The sequence below is a fragment of the Chiloscyllium punctatum genome, chromosome 13 (genome assembly GCF_047496795.1).
Source record: "Chiloscyllium punctatum isolate Juve2018m chromosome 13, sChiPun1.3, whole genome shotgun sequence".
Taxonomy (NCBI): Eukaryota; Metazoa; Chordata; class Chondrichthyes; order Orectolobiformes; family Hemiscylliidae; genus Chiloscyllium; species Chiloscyllium punctatum.
In genome coordinates this window covers 97,262,223-97,280,599 of record NC_092751.1, presented here as the reverse complement: position 1 = coordinate 97,280,599, position 18,377 = coordinate 97,262,223, and the positions used below count along the sequence as shown (strand labels likewise).

The window sequence follows — 18,377 nt, the reverse complement described above, 5'->3', positions numbered from 1 at the left end:
AGAGTTCTGGATTACCAGTCCAGTGACATTACCACTACTTCAGGAATTTCCCTCTCTCTACAAATGCTAGCAGACCTGTGGAGTTTCTCTAGTACTTTCTGTTTTTATTTTATATTTCTGTCTCTCTGTCCTCCTACAAGATATTCCTTAAAACTTAACTTTGACCAAGGTTATCTGCCGTAATTTATCCTTATGTGAATTGGTGTCAAATCCTATTTGAAAATGCTACTGTGAGGTGCAATGAGATCTTTAACTTCATTAAAGGTGCCATATAAATGCAAGGTTTGTTAATACGAAAAAGAGTTGATGCCTTTGTATTTATTTGTGAATGCAGCCAGCTTAGGTACACAGATGGGATTTCACGGAGGAGGTAGAAGAATAATGTGACAACAGTGTATGCATGAATTGGTTTTATTTAATTCTGCTAAGACTTCTAAACAATAAATGCAGAACTATTGAATTGGGCTCAGCTGTAGAACACTGCTAGATCCCGTAAATCCCTGGAGGACTATCCACATTATCTGCAGAAGTCAGAAATTGAGACAAAGCAATGAAACAACTTAGCAGCAACATGTTTCAGGAGTGAGGATATAAATGACAGTACAATTTCAATGTTGGTCAATAAGCATCGTTCACTGCTTTCACTGCCGCCTTGCAAATTGGGTCCAATTTCCCATCACCTCCTAAAAACATAAAACCAGAAAAAAAAATTACAAACTCAAAAAGTACATTTAGAACCTTTCACACACTAAAAAGCTGCCTTAAATAATCTTCAACAAACTCAAGCATTGAAGATGGTAGAAATCTGAAATTTAAAATCGAAAATGTCAGTAATACTCAACAAGTCAGACATCATCCGTGGAGAGAAACAGAAGATGGAGGCTTCCATTATGGAATCCAGCATCAGGAACTTGGAATTCCTTCAGTTCAGAGCAGGGAGGGCTGTCTCACATAATTACACAGTTCTCAGCCCATTACTGACTGAGGGCTGTCACACAGGAAGATGTTCCGTTAGAAGCTGCACAAGGTCTAAATGTGTGAGGATCATTATTGGTGTGGGTGCTGCATTACTTGATGACATTGGTGGTGTGTCTCATATCTGTGCTGGAGATCGAAATAAAAACAAGAAATGCTGCAGAAGACGCAGCTGGTCAGGCTCCATCAGGTCTGTGACGTTGCATCAGAACCTGGGCTGGATTTTCAGTAAAAGGATGCATGGGTCAAGGACAAAAGCTGAAAAGATGGCTTAGCTCTCAACAACTCAGAGGTATCTCAGCCACACAAATGATATAATGCTTGAATTTCTCTCAGGTAATGTAACTCTTTGACGGAATGAGGGCAGCAACATTCACTCAGCAGCTTTAACCATTTAAATGCCCCATAGCAGTTTCTTCTCAGCCTGGAGGCAGACATAGGGATTGACAGCTCGGGGGACTATCATCGGAATCTGTAATTGTGAATGGTAGGTAAGTCCCCCAGTGCCTCCACGCTTCTCCCTATTTGCAGGAGATGAACAAGAATAATGGGGGCAAACATGCACAAATGGTGAGGGAGATGACATCAGGATCCTAACCCCATTCGCGAAAGGAGCTGCGGTGCTGCCAGGAGAAGGTGGTGACTGTGCCTGTGCTGAAGGGGATGTTGCGCTTATTCAGCCACCTTCAGGCTGCTACTCCCAGCTGCACATGAAGCAGCAACACCTACACACAGCAATGGCAGAATGTGACACTAATAAATCTTGACGTTCTTCAAAGCAAAACCCATTCTAACCCTAAGAGGAGAATACCTTTGTTCCCCAAGCACACATCTTCCAGCACCTTGGAGAACCCTCAGAAGCTGAGTTGTTAAGATGTTTCTTCGTACAATCCAGCTGTGCAGAGATATTCACCTTGGTGGGAAATCATTTGTCTAGAGAGTGACATTCTGGTGACACTGACACAGGCACATAGCCAGTGGAGGAAGATAGGGCTGATATCTCTGATACTTGAAGGAATGCTGGAGAACGGTAGAGAGGAATTTCTGGACTCAGCCTTTAGTTACATAAGAAAAAAGGCAGGAATATGTAGGAAGCCAGCTGGCAGAGGTGCCAGTGATTATACACAGACTGAAATAGAGGGTGAGACGTCTGTCCAGGTTCTGTCTGATGTCATAGTACCCACAGAGCTAGGTCCAGAAGAATTGTCAGTATGTGCAGAGGAAACCTCACTCCAGCTATGGATACATTGGTGAGGTGAGAGAGGGCTAAGGGACACTCACTTCCTTCCAGGTGCCCTGTCTGAGGAAGGTACCACTTCACATGGTTAGGGAAAAGAATTGACAGCCAAATGCTGAGATTTATATCCCAGGACCTCTAATAGAGCATTTTACCACTGTTGAGGATCTGTCTGGGGTTCTGGATTTGCCTCACCCATCTTCTGGGGCTAATCCTTGTCAGCCATGAGCTAGTTCTGGAGATAATGTCGGACAGTGAACACTTGCCCCATTTGGGAGTTTGTTTGGTAATTGTTCATGGTATGTAGGCATCACTGGCTTGGTCAGCATTTATTACCCATCACTACTTGTTCACCTGGAGAAAGTGATGGTGAGATGCCTTCTTAAACCACTGTAATCCAGTTGGACTACTGACAGCACCCACAGTGCTTTAAGATATAAGCCTTCAAATGTTGTTTCCCTCTGACACTAAACCAACACCATAGACAACAGCTCGGCAATAAAACAAAAACAAGGGGTCATGCATTTGGTTCCTCAAAAAATACAGGCCAGACCGAATCACATCTGAACCATTGCAAATGTAGCATAATTTGCATCCAAACTTACACAATCATTTCCCTATGTTTAGTGATTTTTTTTCCCTCAACCATCTGGTACAGCCTGATTAATACAGTAGTTACAGAATCAGTAAATGGTTAGTAATTTGGAAGACTAGTGAGTGCATGAGTGCATTTGCACATTCAAAAATAAAGTCCACTCTTAATTCAAAGTTGTGAAGTCAGCTATTTTTTATTTTTGCGCTATTTTCCTATGCTACATTTAATTTTACTGTACAGTTCACAGTACTGATTCAACCTTTTTTAATGCAAAAAGAATTATTTGAGGTAGCCAGACTTTACTGGAAAAGAACATCATAAATAATGGGCTGAGCTGAAATCTGCAGCCAAAACAATCTGAGCTCCTGGGATTAACTTCCAGTTCTTAGAAATTGTTTGATCTAGAAACAGGCTATGTTCAGTCATCTTCCTCTAAGGACAGTAACTTCACTGTGGCATGTCCTTAGTCAAAGCCAGTTAGGAATCGACATATCTGAAACCAACTGTATTAGGGTGGATTAGAGTGACAGTAACTCAGATGGGATTCTCTTAACTGCACAATTCCTTCCTTGACAGAAAATTGGGAATGAACTTGAGTTGAAACATTTGCAAAAAATTTGACAATGAAGCTTTCCAGGCAGTAGCATTACGCAAGTGATTGGAAAACCTGGAAGAAGAAAACTGTGTCTCATGCAAACAGGATTAGATTTTTAGATTAGATTAGATTACTTACAGTGTGGAAACAGGCCCTTCGGCCCAACAAGTCCATACCGCCCCGCCGAAGCGCAACCCACCCATACCCCTACATCTACCCCTTACCTAACACTACGGGCAATTTTAGCATGGCCAATTCACCTGACCTGTACATCTTTGGAGTGTGGGAGGAAACCGGAGCACCCGGAGGAAACCCACGCAGACACGGGGAGAATGTACAAACTCCACACAGAGAGTCGCCTGAGGCGGGAATTGAACCCGGGTCTCTGGCGCTGTGAGGCAGTGAGCTGGTACTTGTGCTGCAATTTTAATATTTTTGTGTTCAGAATCCACATGATTTTCAATCCAGATACATTACACATCAGATTTGAAATCAAGTAACAACTTGCAAAGATTGGTCATCACGTTTTTGTGCATCAAGTACTGCTGTGATATGTATCGTGCGCTGGCAAGATCTACTCCATCCGTAAGTGAACTATGAATCAACGTGTATCAGCATTGTTCCAATACTGCTGTCCTTCATTGTGTAGCCTGAGCTTGTGGCAGAACCAAAAAATATGGTTACAAGGTCATACCCTGTAATATCTGAATGACACTCAGGGGGTAGAACTTACTGCCATTCCTCATAATGAGTGGGATTATTTAATCAGATGGGTGGGAGATGACCACTTCCAGTCACAACCTTGATAAAGTTCAGGGGCTTGAAAACCTATGGATAGCCTCCACACTGACTATTAATTGAGGTCCTGAATTGGAGAATTAATATCCAGAAAGAAACTAGCATGCATGTTGCTCTTTGGCTTCAGGGTTGGACGGGGGAGCTTGTTCAAACACACCATGAAGAATTGAGGAACCCGGCATTGGGTAGTTGGGCTCTGGACGAGGGGTAATGGTCACTGAGAGACTCACTGCCCTTGCTGCCAAACATCCCCTTCCACCAACAATCCCCTGTGACCTGGTTATGGCAACACCTCAGGTGGGTATCTATTGGCAGCAGCCAGCCCTGCCTCAAAGGCAATGTCGATCGATTGAGCTGCCAACATCTGTCTGGCCAACAGCTCTTGGTAGGTGGAATTTCAATTCCCTTCCTTGCCCCACTCCACCGCCACAATAGATCGCCAGGTTCTTCATCACAAAGAAGGTCTGCTGCTGTCCAGTGTTGCTGGCACTTATTAAAGCAAATTTTGCTAGTAGAGGTGCCACAGGGTTAAACCCCATGAGCTAAGTGCGACATTGAATCATTTAAAAAGGAGGCTCCTTTGTTCACATTAATATTTTCCATCTTCCTTCATTTACAATGGTCATTTGTTTGTTACCCAGCTACTGCTTGCTTTATTCGATCAAGTTTTGCTTGAGACAAGCTTACTGTTGGCATCTTGAAGTTTTATCTGTCTGACTGCCCTCACCATGCACAGTTTGTGACAAAAATCAGAAATCCAGGTGAACGTTGGAAACCAGACCTGGGAACCATATCAATGACCAGGACAGCTCACTGTCTCATTAAGATTTTACATTCCTCAGGTGTTATGGGAAACGGCTGTCATTTCGTCCAACCTGCAACATATATGCACATTACTGATAACGTTACTTGATCTTGTCTCTTAATTGGGTTCTCCACGCTCCAGAGACCAGTACAAAGCTTGAAGGAGTCTTCCATTCGGACTGTGAGACACAACACCCCAGAATGTTACTGTTGCCATATGCACTTGGACCACATTATCAGTCCGTCCAATTTCATTGCTGTACATTTTGTCTCTTCCATTTATATTAATTTGTTCAATACTTCTGTCCAGGTCAATGAGAGGTTTCAATGTTTTTTAAGGGACTGTATCTGACTCTCTAAGAGAGCTGAATCAACACATGTTGTTGAATTGACAGTCACTGGGGGGGTTAGTGAGTGCCTTTACTGGTATTGATTCCATTCAATAATCATCAAAAGCAATGATTCTCTCAGATTCTCTCTTGATTAAATCCTCAACATAAAATGAGCACCCAAAAGTCAAACTGAAGTGATGTTGAGCCTTGTGTTGGGACTCAGTGTAGAATTGTGGCACACAGGCCAGGGACAGAACAGGTTTGCTCCCAAGAATTGGTCTCTGCTGGGTTTATTGCAACTCATTAGCCAAATCATATAAGTAAATGCTCTCTTCAGTGGTGTAGTGATATTATCACTGGACTAGAGAATCCAAAGGCCAAGTCTGACAACTTTGAGGATATGGGTTCAAGTTCCAACACAGCAACTGGTGAAATTTAAATTTGAATTAATAATATGAAGCTAGTGTCAATAATGGCAACCAAGAGAGCTGCTAATTGCACTCCCTCCATGAGATAACGAGATCCCAACCGTTCACAATGCTCAAGAGGTGGTCTCGCTGAAACCCTGTACACTTTCAGCAAGATATCCCTGCTCCTGTACTCAAAACCTCTCACTCTGAAGGCCAAAGTTGCCCATTTCCTCATTATCTCCAGTCATTACTGTTCCATCTGTTTACAATGGAGGATTCCAATTAATCTGAACTGAACCAAAGTGTTATGAACATATGATAATGAATACGATTGTGAAATGTGGAGCATTTATTATTAAATGTTCCTATAGCCAAGATTATTGCATTAAAATATGATTTTTTTGTAGTATCCATATAGCACATCATATCTATAGGCTGCTGATCAGAGGTCAAGCAATTGTTGGAGAATGTGTAAACATTTGATTCAGGAAGAAGGGGGATGAGAGAAAATGTCAAATTTCACCTATTCGCTTAAAATAAATCACCCTCTGAACTTATACCTAGGCTAAAGTGTTGGTAAAATGGAACAAAACTATTTCTTCATACAAGCAGAATACATTCCACTTGTGTGTAATGTTAATTAAACTGAAATACTGATATTGGATTAATAGAAAAATGTCATGAGATGGTTGGAAAGGTATATCAGACAAATATGCTCAAATCTGAAAATGTGTTGCTGGAAAAGCGCAGCAGGTCAGGCAGCATCCAAGGAGCAGGAGAATCGACGTTTCGGGTATGAGCCTTTCTTCAGGAATCGTTAAATTTTCAGGAATATGCTCAAATGCTTTGTCATTTCATGTTATCCCGTGAATTGAAAAGTGAGCAGTTTGAATTAGTTTTGTTGCATTCTAATGGTCCCTTCAAATACAGCAGAGGAACTGCAGCATCAAATTACCATCACTGTGCCCATATTCAAAAGACACCAGTGCCTGATCAGAGGGAGCTGTTTGAAAGGTTTGGTTCAATTACAATGACGAGATGTTAAAGCAGCAAGGCACAGTCGCCTCTGGTCTTATCATGTTCATTTGCATAATTGCTGCTTTACTGATGAGGGAAAGGCACTTCAGGATTTAGCTAAAATCTTATTTGGCTGAAAATGATTTTGGTTTATTGCTATTAATTACAACATTCCTGCCAAGACACTGCCCAGTAAATAAAGATATCATGTTTCTTAAAGCTTGAAGTTTGACTTATTGAAATGCAAGTCAATAGTTGCAGGAGGAAACGATGGCAAAAGTCAAATGAAAAGAAGTCAAGTTGTGAAATGACGGCAAAAGTCAAATGAAAAGAAGTCAACTTGTGAGGAAGGGTTTGCAGACCTGAAACATTAACTTTGATTTCTCTGCACACATGCTGTCAGACCTGCTGAGCTTTTTCAGCAACTTCTGTGTTTGTTTCTGATTTACAGCATCCACAGTTCTTTTATTTGATAAGAAAGCAAATTTCCTTTTAAAGTGTATTTATTGTTGCACAGGTGTTTGTAAGGTGCATTTGTATTGGCAAGGTTGTATAACAGTATGACAAGGTTGTATGTAATTATTAAACAATGGAATGGTGTAGCTGCTCCAATCTCGAGACAGCTCGTCCTGCACAATGTGAGCACTACAGGGTGTTTCCTGTGTTTGGATTTCTGTAGGAAGCACCATCAATTACAGCAGCTTGAGCTCCTGGTTCCAGAGCTTGAGTGGTTCCTGGTGTCACTGCGATGTGTCCATGAGGCTAGAGCTATGTGGATAGCACTTTATAAATGTGGTCACCCCACAGCTCAAGAGTATGTAGGGACAGAGGGAATGGATACCGCCAGTCAGGTAATACAGGACCCTTGCTAGGCATGACTACTAGTCAGTAGTCAGTCCTGAATACTCCTAAAAGTGATGACTTATCTGAGGATTGCAGCCAAGACCAAGTCTGTGGCATCATGTGTATCTTGGTTACATGACCAAATTCAGGGGTGGGGGGAAAGGAGAGAGAGAGAGAGAAAGATGGGATATGTAGAAGTGCAATATTGATAGGTAAATAAATAGTTAAGGGAACAGACCAATGTTGCTGCGGCTGTAGATGTAAGTGCAGGGTGGTGTGTTGAGTCCCTGGTGCCAGGATCCAGGATGTCACTGCTGCAGAGTAAAGTTGAACAACCAGAAATCATGGTCCACATGGAAACAAATGACATAAAAAAGAAAAATAATGATGTGGTCCTGTAGTCAGAATTTAGGAACTTTGGTAGAAAATTGACAAACAGGATCTCAAAAGTAATAATGTATTGATTACTCCTAGTGATACATACAAGTGTTGAAACTGGCAGATAAGACAGGTGGATCTGTGACTTGGTGCAGACTGGGAAGCTTTAGGTTCCTGGAACTGATTCTGGGAAGGTGGGATTTGTACAGATGTGGTCATAGTATCTGTACAGGACATGGCAGTTAGCTTTCCGAGATTGTGTTCAGGAGAAATTTCTGTAGCAGTATGACTCACATCCAACAAGAAAGGAAGCACTGCCACACCTAGTTCTTGGAAATCAGGCAAGTCAAGTTGATCAAGTGTCACTGGGAAAACATTTGGGGGAATAGTGATCACAATATAATCAGGTTGAGGAATGCATAAGAAAATGATAATGAACAATCCAAAGTAAGAGTAATTAATGCACTGCCTGAGAGTGTAGTGGAGGTAGGTTCAATTAAGGTATTCATAAAGGGAATTAGATGGTTATATGAAATGGAATAATAGAAATAATTACAGGAAGCAGGCAGGAGGATGGAACTAAGTGCGTATCTTATGTGGAGAGCTGGAGCAAGCACAATGCTTCAATGGCCTCCTTCTACACCATATCAATGCTGTGATTCATTGTTAAAATGGTACACCAATATTGCACAAATAAAAAAGCCTTATGACTATGTCTAACAATCAAATATCTGAGTTAAGCTTCAATCTGCAATTTGAGAGGGAGTGGGTACAATCTGAAGTGACAATATTTCAGTTGAATAAAGGGAAATATGGAGCTATGAGGGAGCAACTGGCCAAAGTTCAATGGTTCAATACCTTAACAGGGAAGACCGTGGAGGAACAATGGCGGATATTTCTGTGTATAATGCAGAAGATGCAGGATCAGTTCATTCCTAAAAGGAAGAAAGATCCCAGGAGGAGACATGGGCGGCCGTGGCTGACGAGGGAAGTAAAGAAACATATAAGGTTAAAAGAGAAAAAGTATAACTTAGCGAAGATAAGCGGGAAAACGGAGGACTGGGAAGCTTTTAAAGAACAACAGAGGATTAGTAAGAAGGAAATACGCAGAGAAAAAATGAGGTACGAAGGTAAACTGGCCAAGAATATAAAGGAGGATAGTAAAAGCTTTTTTAGGTATGTCCAAGGCAAAAAAATGGTTAGGACAAAAATTGGGCCCTTGAAGACAGAAGCAGGGGAATATATTACTGGGAACGAAGAAATGGCAGAGGAATTAAATGGGTACTTCAGATCTGTGTTCACTGGGGAAGACACAAGCAATCTCCCTGAGGTAACAGTGGCTGAAGCACCTGAACTTAAGGGAATTTCTATTTGCCAGGATTTGGTGTTGGAGAGACTGTTAGGTCTGAAGGTTGATAAGTCTCCGGGACCTGATGGCCTGCATCCCAGGGTACTGAAGGAGGTGGCTCGGGAAATCGTGGATGCGCTGGTGATTATTTTCCAGAGTTTAATAGAATCGGGATCGGTTCCTGAGGATTGGAGGGCGGCTAATGTTGTGCCACTTTTTAAGAAGGGTGGGCGGGAGAAAGCAGGAAATTATAGACCAGTTAGTCTGACCTCAGTGGTGGGAAAGATGCTGGAGTCTATTATAAAGGATGAAATTATGGCACATCTGGATAATAGTAACAGGATAGGTCAGAGTCAGCATGGATTTATGAAGGGGAAATCATGCTTGACTAATCTTCTTGAATTTTTTGAGGATGTAATTCGGAAGATGGACGAGGGAGATCCAGTGGATGTAGTATACCTGGACTTTCAGAAAGCTTTTGATAAAGTCCCACACAAGAGGTTAGTGAGTAAAATTAGGGCGCACGGGATTGGGGGCAAAGTACTAGATTGGATAGAGAATTGGTTGGCTAATAGGAAACAAAGGGTAGTGATTAACGGCTCCATTTCGAAATGGCAGGCAGTGACCAGTGGGGTACCGCAGGGATCCGTGCTGGGACCGCAGCTTTTTACAATATATGTAAATGATATAGAAGAAGGTATCAGCAATAACATTAGCAAATTTGCTGATGACACAAAGCTAGGTGGTAGGGTGAAATGTGATGAGGATGTTAGGGGATTACAGGGTGACCTGGACAAGTTAGGTGAGTGGGCAGATGCATGGCAGATGCAGTTTAATGTGGATAAATGCCTGGTTATCCACTTTGGTGGCAAGAACAGGAAGGCAGATTACTACCTCAATGGTATCAAATTAGGTAAAGGGGCTGTTCAGAGAGATCTGGGTGTTCTTGTCCACCAGTCAATGAAGGCAAGCATGCAGGTACAGCAGGTCGTGAAGAAGGCTAATAGCATGCTGGCCTTCATAACAAGAGGGATTGAGTATAGAAGCAAAGAGGTGCTTCTGCAGCTGTACAGGGCCCTGGTGAGACCACACCTGGAGTACTGTGTACAGTTCTGGTCTCCAAATTTGAGGAAAGACATTCTGGCTATTGAGGGAGTGCAGCGTAGGTTCACGAGGTCAATTCCTGGAATGGCAGGATTGCCTTACACGGAAAGACTGAAGCGACTGGGCTTGTATAGCCTTGAGTTTAGAAGACTGAGAGGGGATTTGATTGAAACGTATAGGATTATGAAAGGACTGGACACTCTGGCAGGAGGGAACATATTTCCGTTGATGGGGGAGTGCCGAACCAGAGGACACAACTTAAAAATACGGGGTAGACCATTTAGGACAGAAATGAGGAGAAACTACTTCACCCAGAGAGTGGTGGCTGTGTGGAATGCTCTGCCCCAGAGGGCAGTGGAGGCCCAGTCTCTGGATTCATTTAAGAAAGAATTGGATAGAGCTCTTAAAGATAGTGGAGTCAAGGGGTATGGAGATAAGGCTGGAACAGGATACTGATTAGGAATGATCAGCCATGATCATATTGAATGGCGGTGCAGGCTCGAAGGGCAGAATGGCCTACTCCTGCATCTATTGTCTATTGTCTATTTATCTATTGTCTTAAAATTAAGCCAATTAGCAGCAGCATAAAGCTGCACAAGTGAAGACAGAAGTTATTGTCATAAATCTTGACAAAGTTAATCTGAAGAGAACCTTAGGAGGCCTTCAGGCCTAACATTGACAAATTGTGCAGCACATAACAACCATGTTTATGCTCAGAATGTAATGATTATAAATTATCCTTTATTCAGTGGCCCACTGTTTCCATAATTGAGATTCAGCTGTTGAATGACCATCTAATCCAGAATTCATAGTTAACTTTTTGACATTGGAAAATGTTAAGCAATTTTACTTGCTTTTTGCTCTCACTGTAGTGTTATGTGTACAATCATTTTGAGAAGTGCTTACCAAAATCAAGATCTGTTATTTTGCATGTGAAGACAGACTCTCCTTTCACGATAATCTCCACCATGTTCCAGTCAAGGAATTGTTCGAGAATGCAATGATGTCCATTGGCCTCCAGCATTGCTTCAAAATAGAAAAAACTTCCCAAATGTTGTTTACTTATTTAGCAATTTGAGAACATTCACGATAAAGCACCTGAAATGGTTCATTTAAAAACCTTAATAAAAAAGAGATAAAAGAGAATTCACTGCAATTGTGTAACGTTGACTCAGCGTGCTGTGAACTTTAAAAAGAAATAAAGCAAATGGCTGCTAATCTCTGAATACTGTGGAAGGGAAGAAATACTTAAGCCTTAATTAGACCAAGAACTATTTTTATCCAACACCTCCCTATGCCGTAACACCAACAGAAATAGAATATGGGCCATTTGACCCATAAGGAGAAAGTGAGGATTGCAGACGCTGGGGATCAGAGTCGAAGAGTGTGATGCTGGAAAAGCACAGCAGGTCAGGCAGCATCCGAGGAGCTGGAGAATTGACGTTTTCAGCATATGCCCATAAGACAATAAGATATAACAGAGGAATTAGGTTATTCGTCCAAGTGAATATGCTTCACCATTCAATCGTGGCTGATATGTTTCTCAATCCCATTCTCCTGCCTTCTCCCCATAACACTTGATCCCCTTACAAAGCCCTCAAGCTTCCTCTGCCATTCAAGGGGATCATAGCTGGTATGGCATTCCTCACATCCATTTTCCTGCCATTAATAACCTCACAGATCAAAATCTATCTATGTCAGCCTTAAGTATACACAAGGACTCTCCCCTCACAGCTCTCTGATGCAAGGAGCTCCAATGACACTGAACCATCTGCCAGAAGAAATTCGTCTTCATCTCAGTCTTAAATTTGTGCCCATTTATTCTGAAACTATGTCCTATGGTCCTAGACTCTCCCACAAGGAGAAACATCTTTTCAGCATTGACCCTGTCAAGCCCCTTTAGAGTCCTATATGGTTCAATGAGATCACTTTTCATTCTTCAAAACTCCATGCCTTCATGAGATTCATGAGCAGCAAAATTTGAAAACTTCAATTCAGACTCAAGGCCACAAGTCAACAGCAACATATAGAGTCATAGTCAGAGAGATGTATGGCATGGAAACAGACCCTTCGGTCCAACCCGTCCATGCCAACCAGATATCCCACCCTAATCTAGTCCCACCTGCCAGCACCCGGCCCATATCCCTCCAAACCCTCCTATTCATCCAAATGCCTCTTAAATGTTGCAACTGTACCAACCTCCACCACTTCCTCTGGCAGCTCATTCCATACACGTACTAGCCTCTGTGTGAAAAAGTTGTCCCCTTAGGTCTCTTTTATCTCTTTCCACTCTCACCCTAAAACTATGCCCACTAGTTCTAGACTTTGTCTATTTACCCTATTCATGCCCCTCATAATTTTATAAACCTCTATAGTGTCACCCCTCAGCCTCCGATGCTCCAGGGAAAACAGCCCCAGTCTGTTTGCCCTCTCCCTATAGCTCAAATCCTCAAACCCTGGCAACATCCTTGTAAATCTTTTCTGAACCCTTTCAAGTTTCACACAGAATTGCACGCAATATTCCAACTGTGGCCTAACCAATGTCCTGTACAGCCGCAACATGACCTCCCAACTCGTATACCCAATACTCTAACCAATGGACGAAAGCATACCAAATGCCTTCTTCATTATCCTATCTATCTGCGACTCCACTTTCAAGGAGCTATGAACCTGCACTCCAAGGTCTCTTTCTTCAGCAACACTCCCTAGGACCTTATCATTAAGTGTATACGTCCTGCTAAGATTTGCTTTCCCAAAATGCAGCACCTCGCATTTATCTGAATTAAACTCCATCTGCCACTTCTCAGCCCATTAGCCCATCTGATCAAGATCCTGTTGTAATCTGAGGTAACCCTCTTCGCTGTCCACTACACCTCCAATTTTGGTGTCATCTGCAAACTTACTAACTGTACCTCTTATGCTCGCATCCAAATCATTTATGTAAATGACAAAAAGTACAGGACCCAGCACCGATCCTTGTGGCACTCCACTGGTCTCAGGCCTCCAGTCTGAAAAACTACCCTCCACCACCACTCTCTGTTTTCTACCTTTGAGCCAGTTCTCTGTCCAAATGGCTAGTTCTTCCTGAAATCTGTGAGATCTAACCTTGCTAATCAATCTCCCATGGGGAACCTTGTTGAACACCTTACTGAAATCCATATAGATCACATCTACTGCTCTGCCCTCATCAAGCCTCTTTGTTACTTCCTCAAAAAATCTCAATCAAGTTTATGAGACATGATTTCCCATGCACAAAGCCATGTTGACTATCCCTAATCAGTCCTTGCCTTTCTAAATACATGTACATCCTGTCCCTCAGGATTCCCTCCAACAGCTTGCACACCACCAAGGTCAGGCTCACTGGTCTATAGTTCCCTGGCTTGGCCTTACCATCCTTCTTATACAGTGGCAGCACGTTTGCCAACCTCCAGTCTTCAGGCACCTCACCTGTGACTATCGATGATACAAATATCTCAGCAAGAGGCCCAGCAATCACTTCTCTAGCTTCCCACAGAGTTCTAGGGTACACCTGATCAGGTCCTGGGGATTTATCCACCTTTTTGCGTTTCAAGACATCCAGCACTTCCTCCTCTGAATTTGGACATTTTGCAAGGTGTCACCATCTATCTCCCGACAGTCTATATCTTCCATATCCTTTTCCACACTAAATACTGTTGCAAAATACTCATTTAGTATCTCCCCCATTTTCTGCAGCTCCACACAAAGGCCGCCTTGCTGATCTTTGAGGGGCCCTATTTTTCTCCCTAGTTACCCTTTTGTCCTTAACGTATTTGTAAAAACCCTTTGGATTCTCCTTAATTCTATTTGCCAAAGCTATCTCATGTCCCCTTTTTGCCCTCCTGATTTCCCTCTTAAGTATACTCCTACTGCCTTTATAGTCTTCTAAGGATTCACTCGATCTATCCTGCCTATACCTGACATATGCTTCCTTCTTTTTCTTAACCAAACCCTCAATTTCTTTAGTCATCCAGTATTCCCTATACCTACCAGCCTTTCCTTTCACCCTAACAGGAATATACTTTCCCTGGATTCTCATTTCTGAAGGCTTCCCATTTTCCAGCCTGTGAACATCTGCCCCCAATCAGCTTTTGAAAGTTCTTGCCTAATACCGTCAAAATAGGCCTTTCTCCAATTTTGAACTTCAACTTTTAGATCTGGTCTATCCTTTTCCATCACTATTTCAAATCTAATAGAATTATGGTCACTGGCCCCAAAGTGCTCCTCCACTGACACATCAGTCACCTGCCCTGCCTTATTTCCCAAGAGTAGGTCAAGTTTTGCACCTTCTCTCATAGATACATCCACATACTGAATCAGAAAATTTTCTTGTAAACACTTAACCAATTCCTCTCCATCTAAACCCTTAACACTATGGCAGTCCTAATCTATGTTAGGAAAGTTAAAATCCCCTACCATAATCACCCTATTATTCTTACAGATAGCTGAGATCTCCTTACAAGTTTGTTTCTCAATTTCCTTTTGACGACTGGGGGGTCTATAATACAATCCCAATAAGGTGATCATCCCTTTCTTATTTCTCAGTTCAACCCAAATAACTTCTCTGGATGTATTTCCAGGAATATCCTCCCTCAGCACAGCTGTAATGCTATCACTTATCAAAAATGCCACTCCCCCTTCTCTCTTGCCTTCCTTTCTCTCCTTCCTCTGGCATTTGTATCCTGGAACATTAAGCTGCCAGTCCTGCCCATCCCTGAGCCATGTTTCTGTAATTGCTATGATATCCCAGTCCCATGTTCCTAACCATGCCCTGAGTTCATCTGCCTTCCCTGTTAGGCCCCCTGCATTGAAATAAATGCAGTTTAATTTATTAGTCCTACCTTGTCCCTGCCTGCCCTGACTGTTTGACTCGCTTCTGTTCTCAACTGTACCAGTCTCAGATTGACCTCTTTCCTCATCATCCCCACCCACCTTACTAGTTTAAATCCTCCCAAGCAGTTCTAGCAAATTTCCCTGCCGGTATATTAGTTCCCTTCCAATTTAGGTGCAATCCGTCCTTTTTGTACAGATCACTTCTACACCGAAAGAGATTCCAATGATCCAAAAATGTAATCCTTCTTCCATACACCAGCTCCTCAGCCATGCATTCATCTGCTCTATCCTCCTATTCCTGCCCTCAATAGCTCATAGCACTGGGATAATCCAGATATTACTGCTCTCGAGGACCTCCTTTTTAAGTTTGTGCCTAACTCTCTGTCATCTCCTTTCAGAATCTCAACCCTTTTCCCTTCCTATATCATTGGTTCCAATGTGGACAATGACCTCTTGCTGGCCCCTCTCCCCCGTGAGAACATTCTGCACTCTCTCTGAGACATCCTTGATCCTGGCACCAGGGAAGCAACACACCATTCTGATTTTTCACTGCTGGCCACAGAAACGTCTGTCTATACCTTGGACTAGAGAATCCCCGAACATAATTGATCTCTTGGAAGCCGACGTACCCCTCATTGCATTAGAGCCAGTCTCAATACCAGAAACTTGGCTGTTTGTGCTACGTTCCCCTGAGAATCTATCACCCCCTACATTTTCCAAAACAGCATACCTGTTTGAAATGTGTATATCCACAAAAGACTCCTGTCCTAGGTGCTGATCTCTCTCACCCTTCCTGGAGTTAACCCATCTATGTGACTGTATCTGAGACATCCCCCCCCCCCCTTCCTATTCACCTTTTTGGATAAAGTTTACTCAAAGAACAGCGGGAGAAGGACACAAACTTATAATTTTGAGAGATACAGGATCCAACCAGTCACAAAAAAAAGTAAGGGATGAGCGAATATGCATGCTTTCTGAGCTGTTACCCAACAGTGTAACAGAAATTTAGCATTCTGCTATGTAAGATCAGGTTGGAGTGCCAACTCAAGACTGGAGTGGAGTTTGCACGTTCTCCCCATGTCTGCGTGGGTTTCCTCTGGGTGCTCCGGTTTCCTCCCACAGTCCAAAGATGTGCAGGTCAGGTGAATTGGTCATGCTAAATTGCCCGTAGTGTTAGGTAAGGGGTAGATGTCGATGTAGGGGTATGGGTGGGTTACGCTTCAGCGGGGCAGTGTGGACTTGTTGGGCCGAAGGGCCTGTTTCCACACTGTAAGTAATCTAATCTAATCTAAAAAAAAATGCAGACTAGATTTCTATACTTAACTAAAAGTACGATTCATTGCAAATACATTGATTCCAACAGAAACAATGATGAACCATTGACATATAACTATACTAATAAAAACTCCAACATTTATAGGACTCCCCTCTATACACACACACAAAGACACAAAAATGGGTGGAGTGAAAGATTGGGAAGACAGTTCCCAGTCTCTGTTCACAGGGTTTGCTCGGGTAATTTTTCTTCTGATCAGAATGCTGTTTCTTGATCTTCCTTCTGCAGGAAGTTTTATCTGTTTGTAGCAGGCACAGGGTGACTGGTTTGCAACTTAGAAAAATTTCTGACTTATTAATTTAAAGTCACAGCTTGTTGCAAGTGATGAGGGGAAATAAACTGCTTTCTTTAGACTTGAGATATTTTTTTTACTGCAGAGGGAAAACAGGTCCTTCCCTTTTTTGGAGATTCAATCTCCCTCAAGCATTCACATTCATAAGCTGTTCAGCCAACTCGGAGTCAATAGCATAGTCATTGGCAGACAAGAAAGCTTTGTCATTGATAACTGGTCTCTCCCTTCCCCTTCATGTTCTTCAGTTAAGCATTGTCCTTATCCAGCTTTGCTTGTTAATGGTTCACTGGCCACATAGGTGTTTTCCTGGTGGTGGGAGGTATGGAATAAAGCTTTTGCACAATGGTGTCTTTTTTTACTGAGTTACTGCACATACACACAAAGAAACAAAGAAGAAAAACAAGTGGTCTCTCATCTCCAGACCATTCAGCTACCTGAACCTCCATTTATACACAGGTCCCCTGGCGCCAGCTCAACTGTAACTTGACTTCAAAATAAACAATGACTTGAGATAGCTTGCTTCTTGAAAAATCAGAAAAACAGCTGGCAACGCAAATCGAGTCAAAGCGAGTGGTGTGCAGCCCAACATTATGTTGAGAGCATCCTACTGGACTGTCTATGGCCAAGCCTCTGGTCTGGTGGCAAAGGCTGCCCTTGACTTGCTGGGCTGGAACCCCCTGAATGAAGGCTATACCCCTGTGTTGGCTGAAGACTGCTGACACCCATAACACACTCCCTGGCTCTGTGCCTGTGCTAAATGGCATGGCTAGACAGTGGGACTGTGACAGAGACAGAAATTGTTGGACAAACCCAGCATCGGTGGAGAGAGAAACACAGTTAAGTTTCGAGTCGTGACCAGAACTTCATAGGGTCACTCCAGTTATTAGTCAGTCAGTATCCGAGGACCAGGAGAATCGACGTTTCAGGCATAAGCCCTTATCTGATACCCAGCATCTGCAGTCCTCACTTTCTCCTAGTACTCTAGTTGTAAAGACTTCATGTGGAACTACCATCGTTTCTCCACTTCCCCAATCATTTCAGGCAGATATACAACTGGGGAGAGAGAATTTATTTTGGATTTTTTTTTTGGTCCAATGGAGGTTTACAAATAATTCCCCTCATCGGGTTGCCATTCTTTCAGAGTGAATAGCGCTGCAGGTAGAGGCAAGCTGGCAGCTTTAGTCTAGATCAGTGTGGTGCTGGAAAAGCACAGCAAGGGGTCAGGCAGCATCCGAGGGGCAGGAGAGTCGACGTTTCGGGCAAAAGCCCTTCATCTGGCAGAGGTGAGCTTGCGGCCCTCGCTTACCTTGTAAGCCCTGCAGGCGGCTGGTCCTGTGATCCACCACTCCACAGGATTCATACGGCCCGTAACGAATTGTCACTAGCGCTGCCTGTGGCATTCCAGCTCTCAGTGTGTCCAAATGCAGCACCACCCACCCCCACCCAACCTGACAACAATACA

The 18,377-nt window shown here is 42.9% G+C and overlaps 1 protein-coding gene across 1 annotated transcript; it reads right to left on the bottom strand.

Moving 5' to 3' along the window:
- Positions 1-377: 377 nt before the first annotated feature.
- c13h10orf53 (chromosome 13 C10orf53 homolog) lies at positions 378-18,377 on the bottom strand. The gene is made up of 3 exons (XM_072582898.1): positions 18,222-18,377; positions 11,343-11,462; positions 378-683 (listed from the first exon to the last, which is right to left on the bottom strand). Exons 1-3 carry the CDS (start codon positions 18,313-18,315, stop codon positions 619-621), a joined length of 279 nt encoding a protein of 92 aa, XP_072438999.1. The 5' UTR covers positions 18,316-18,377; the 3' UTR covers positions 378-618.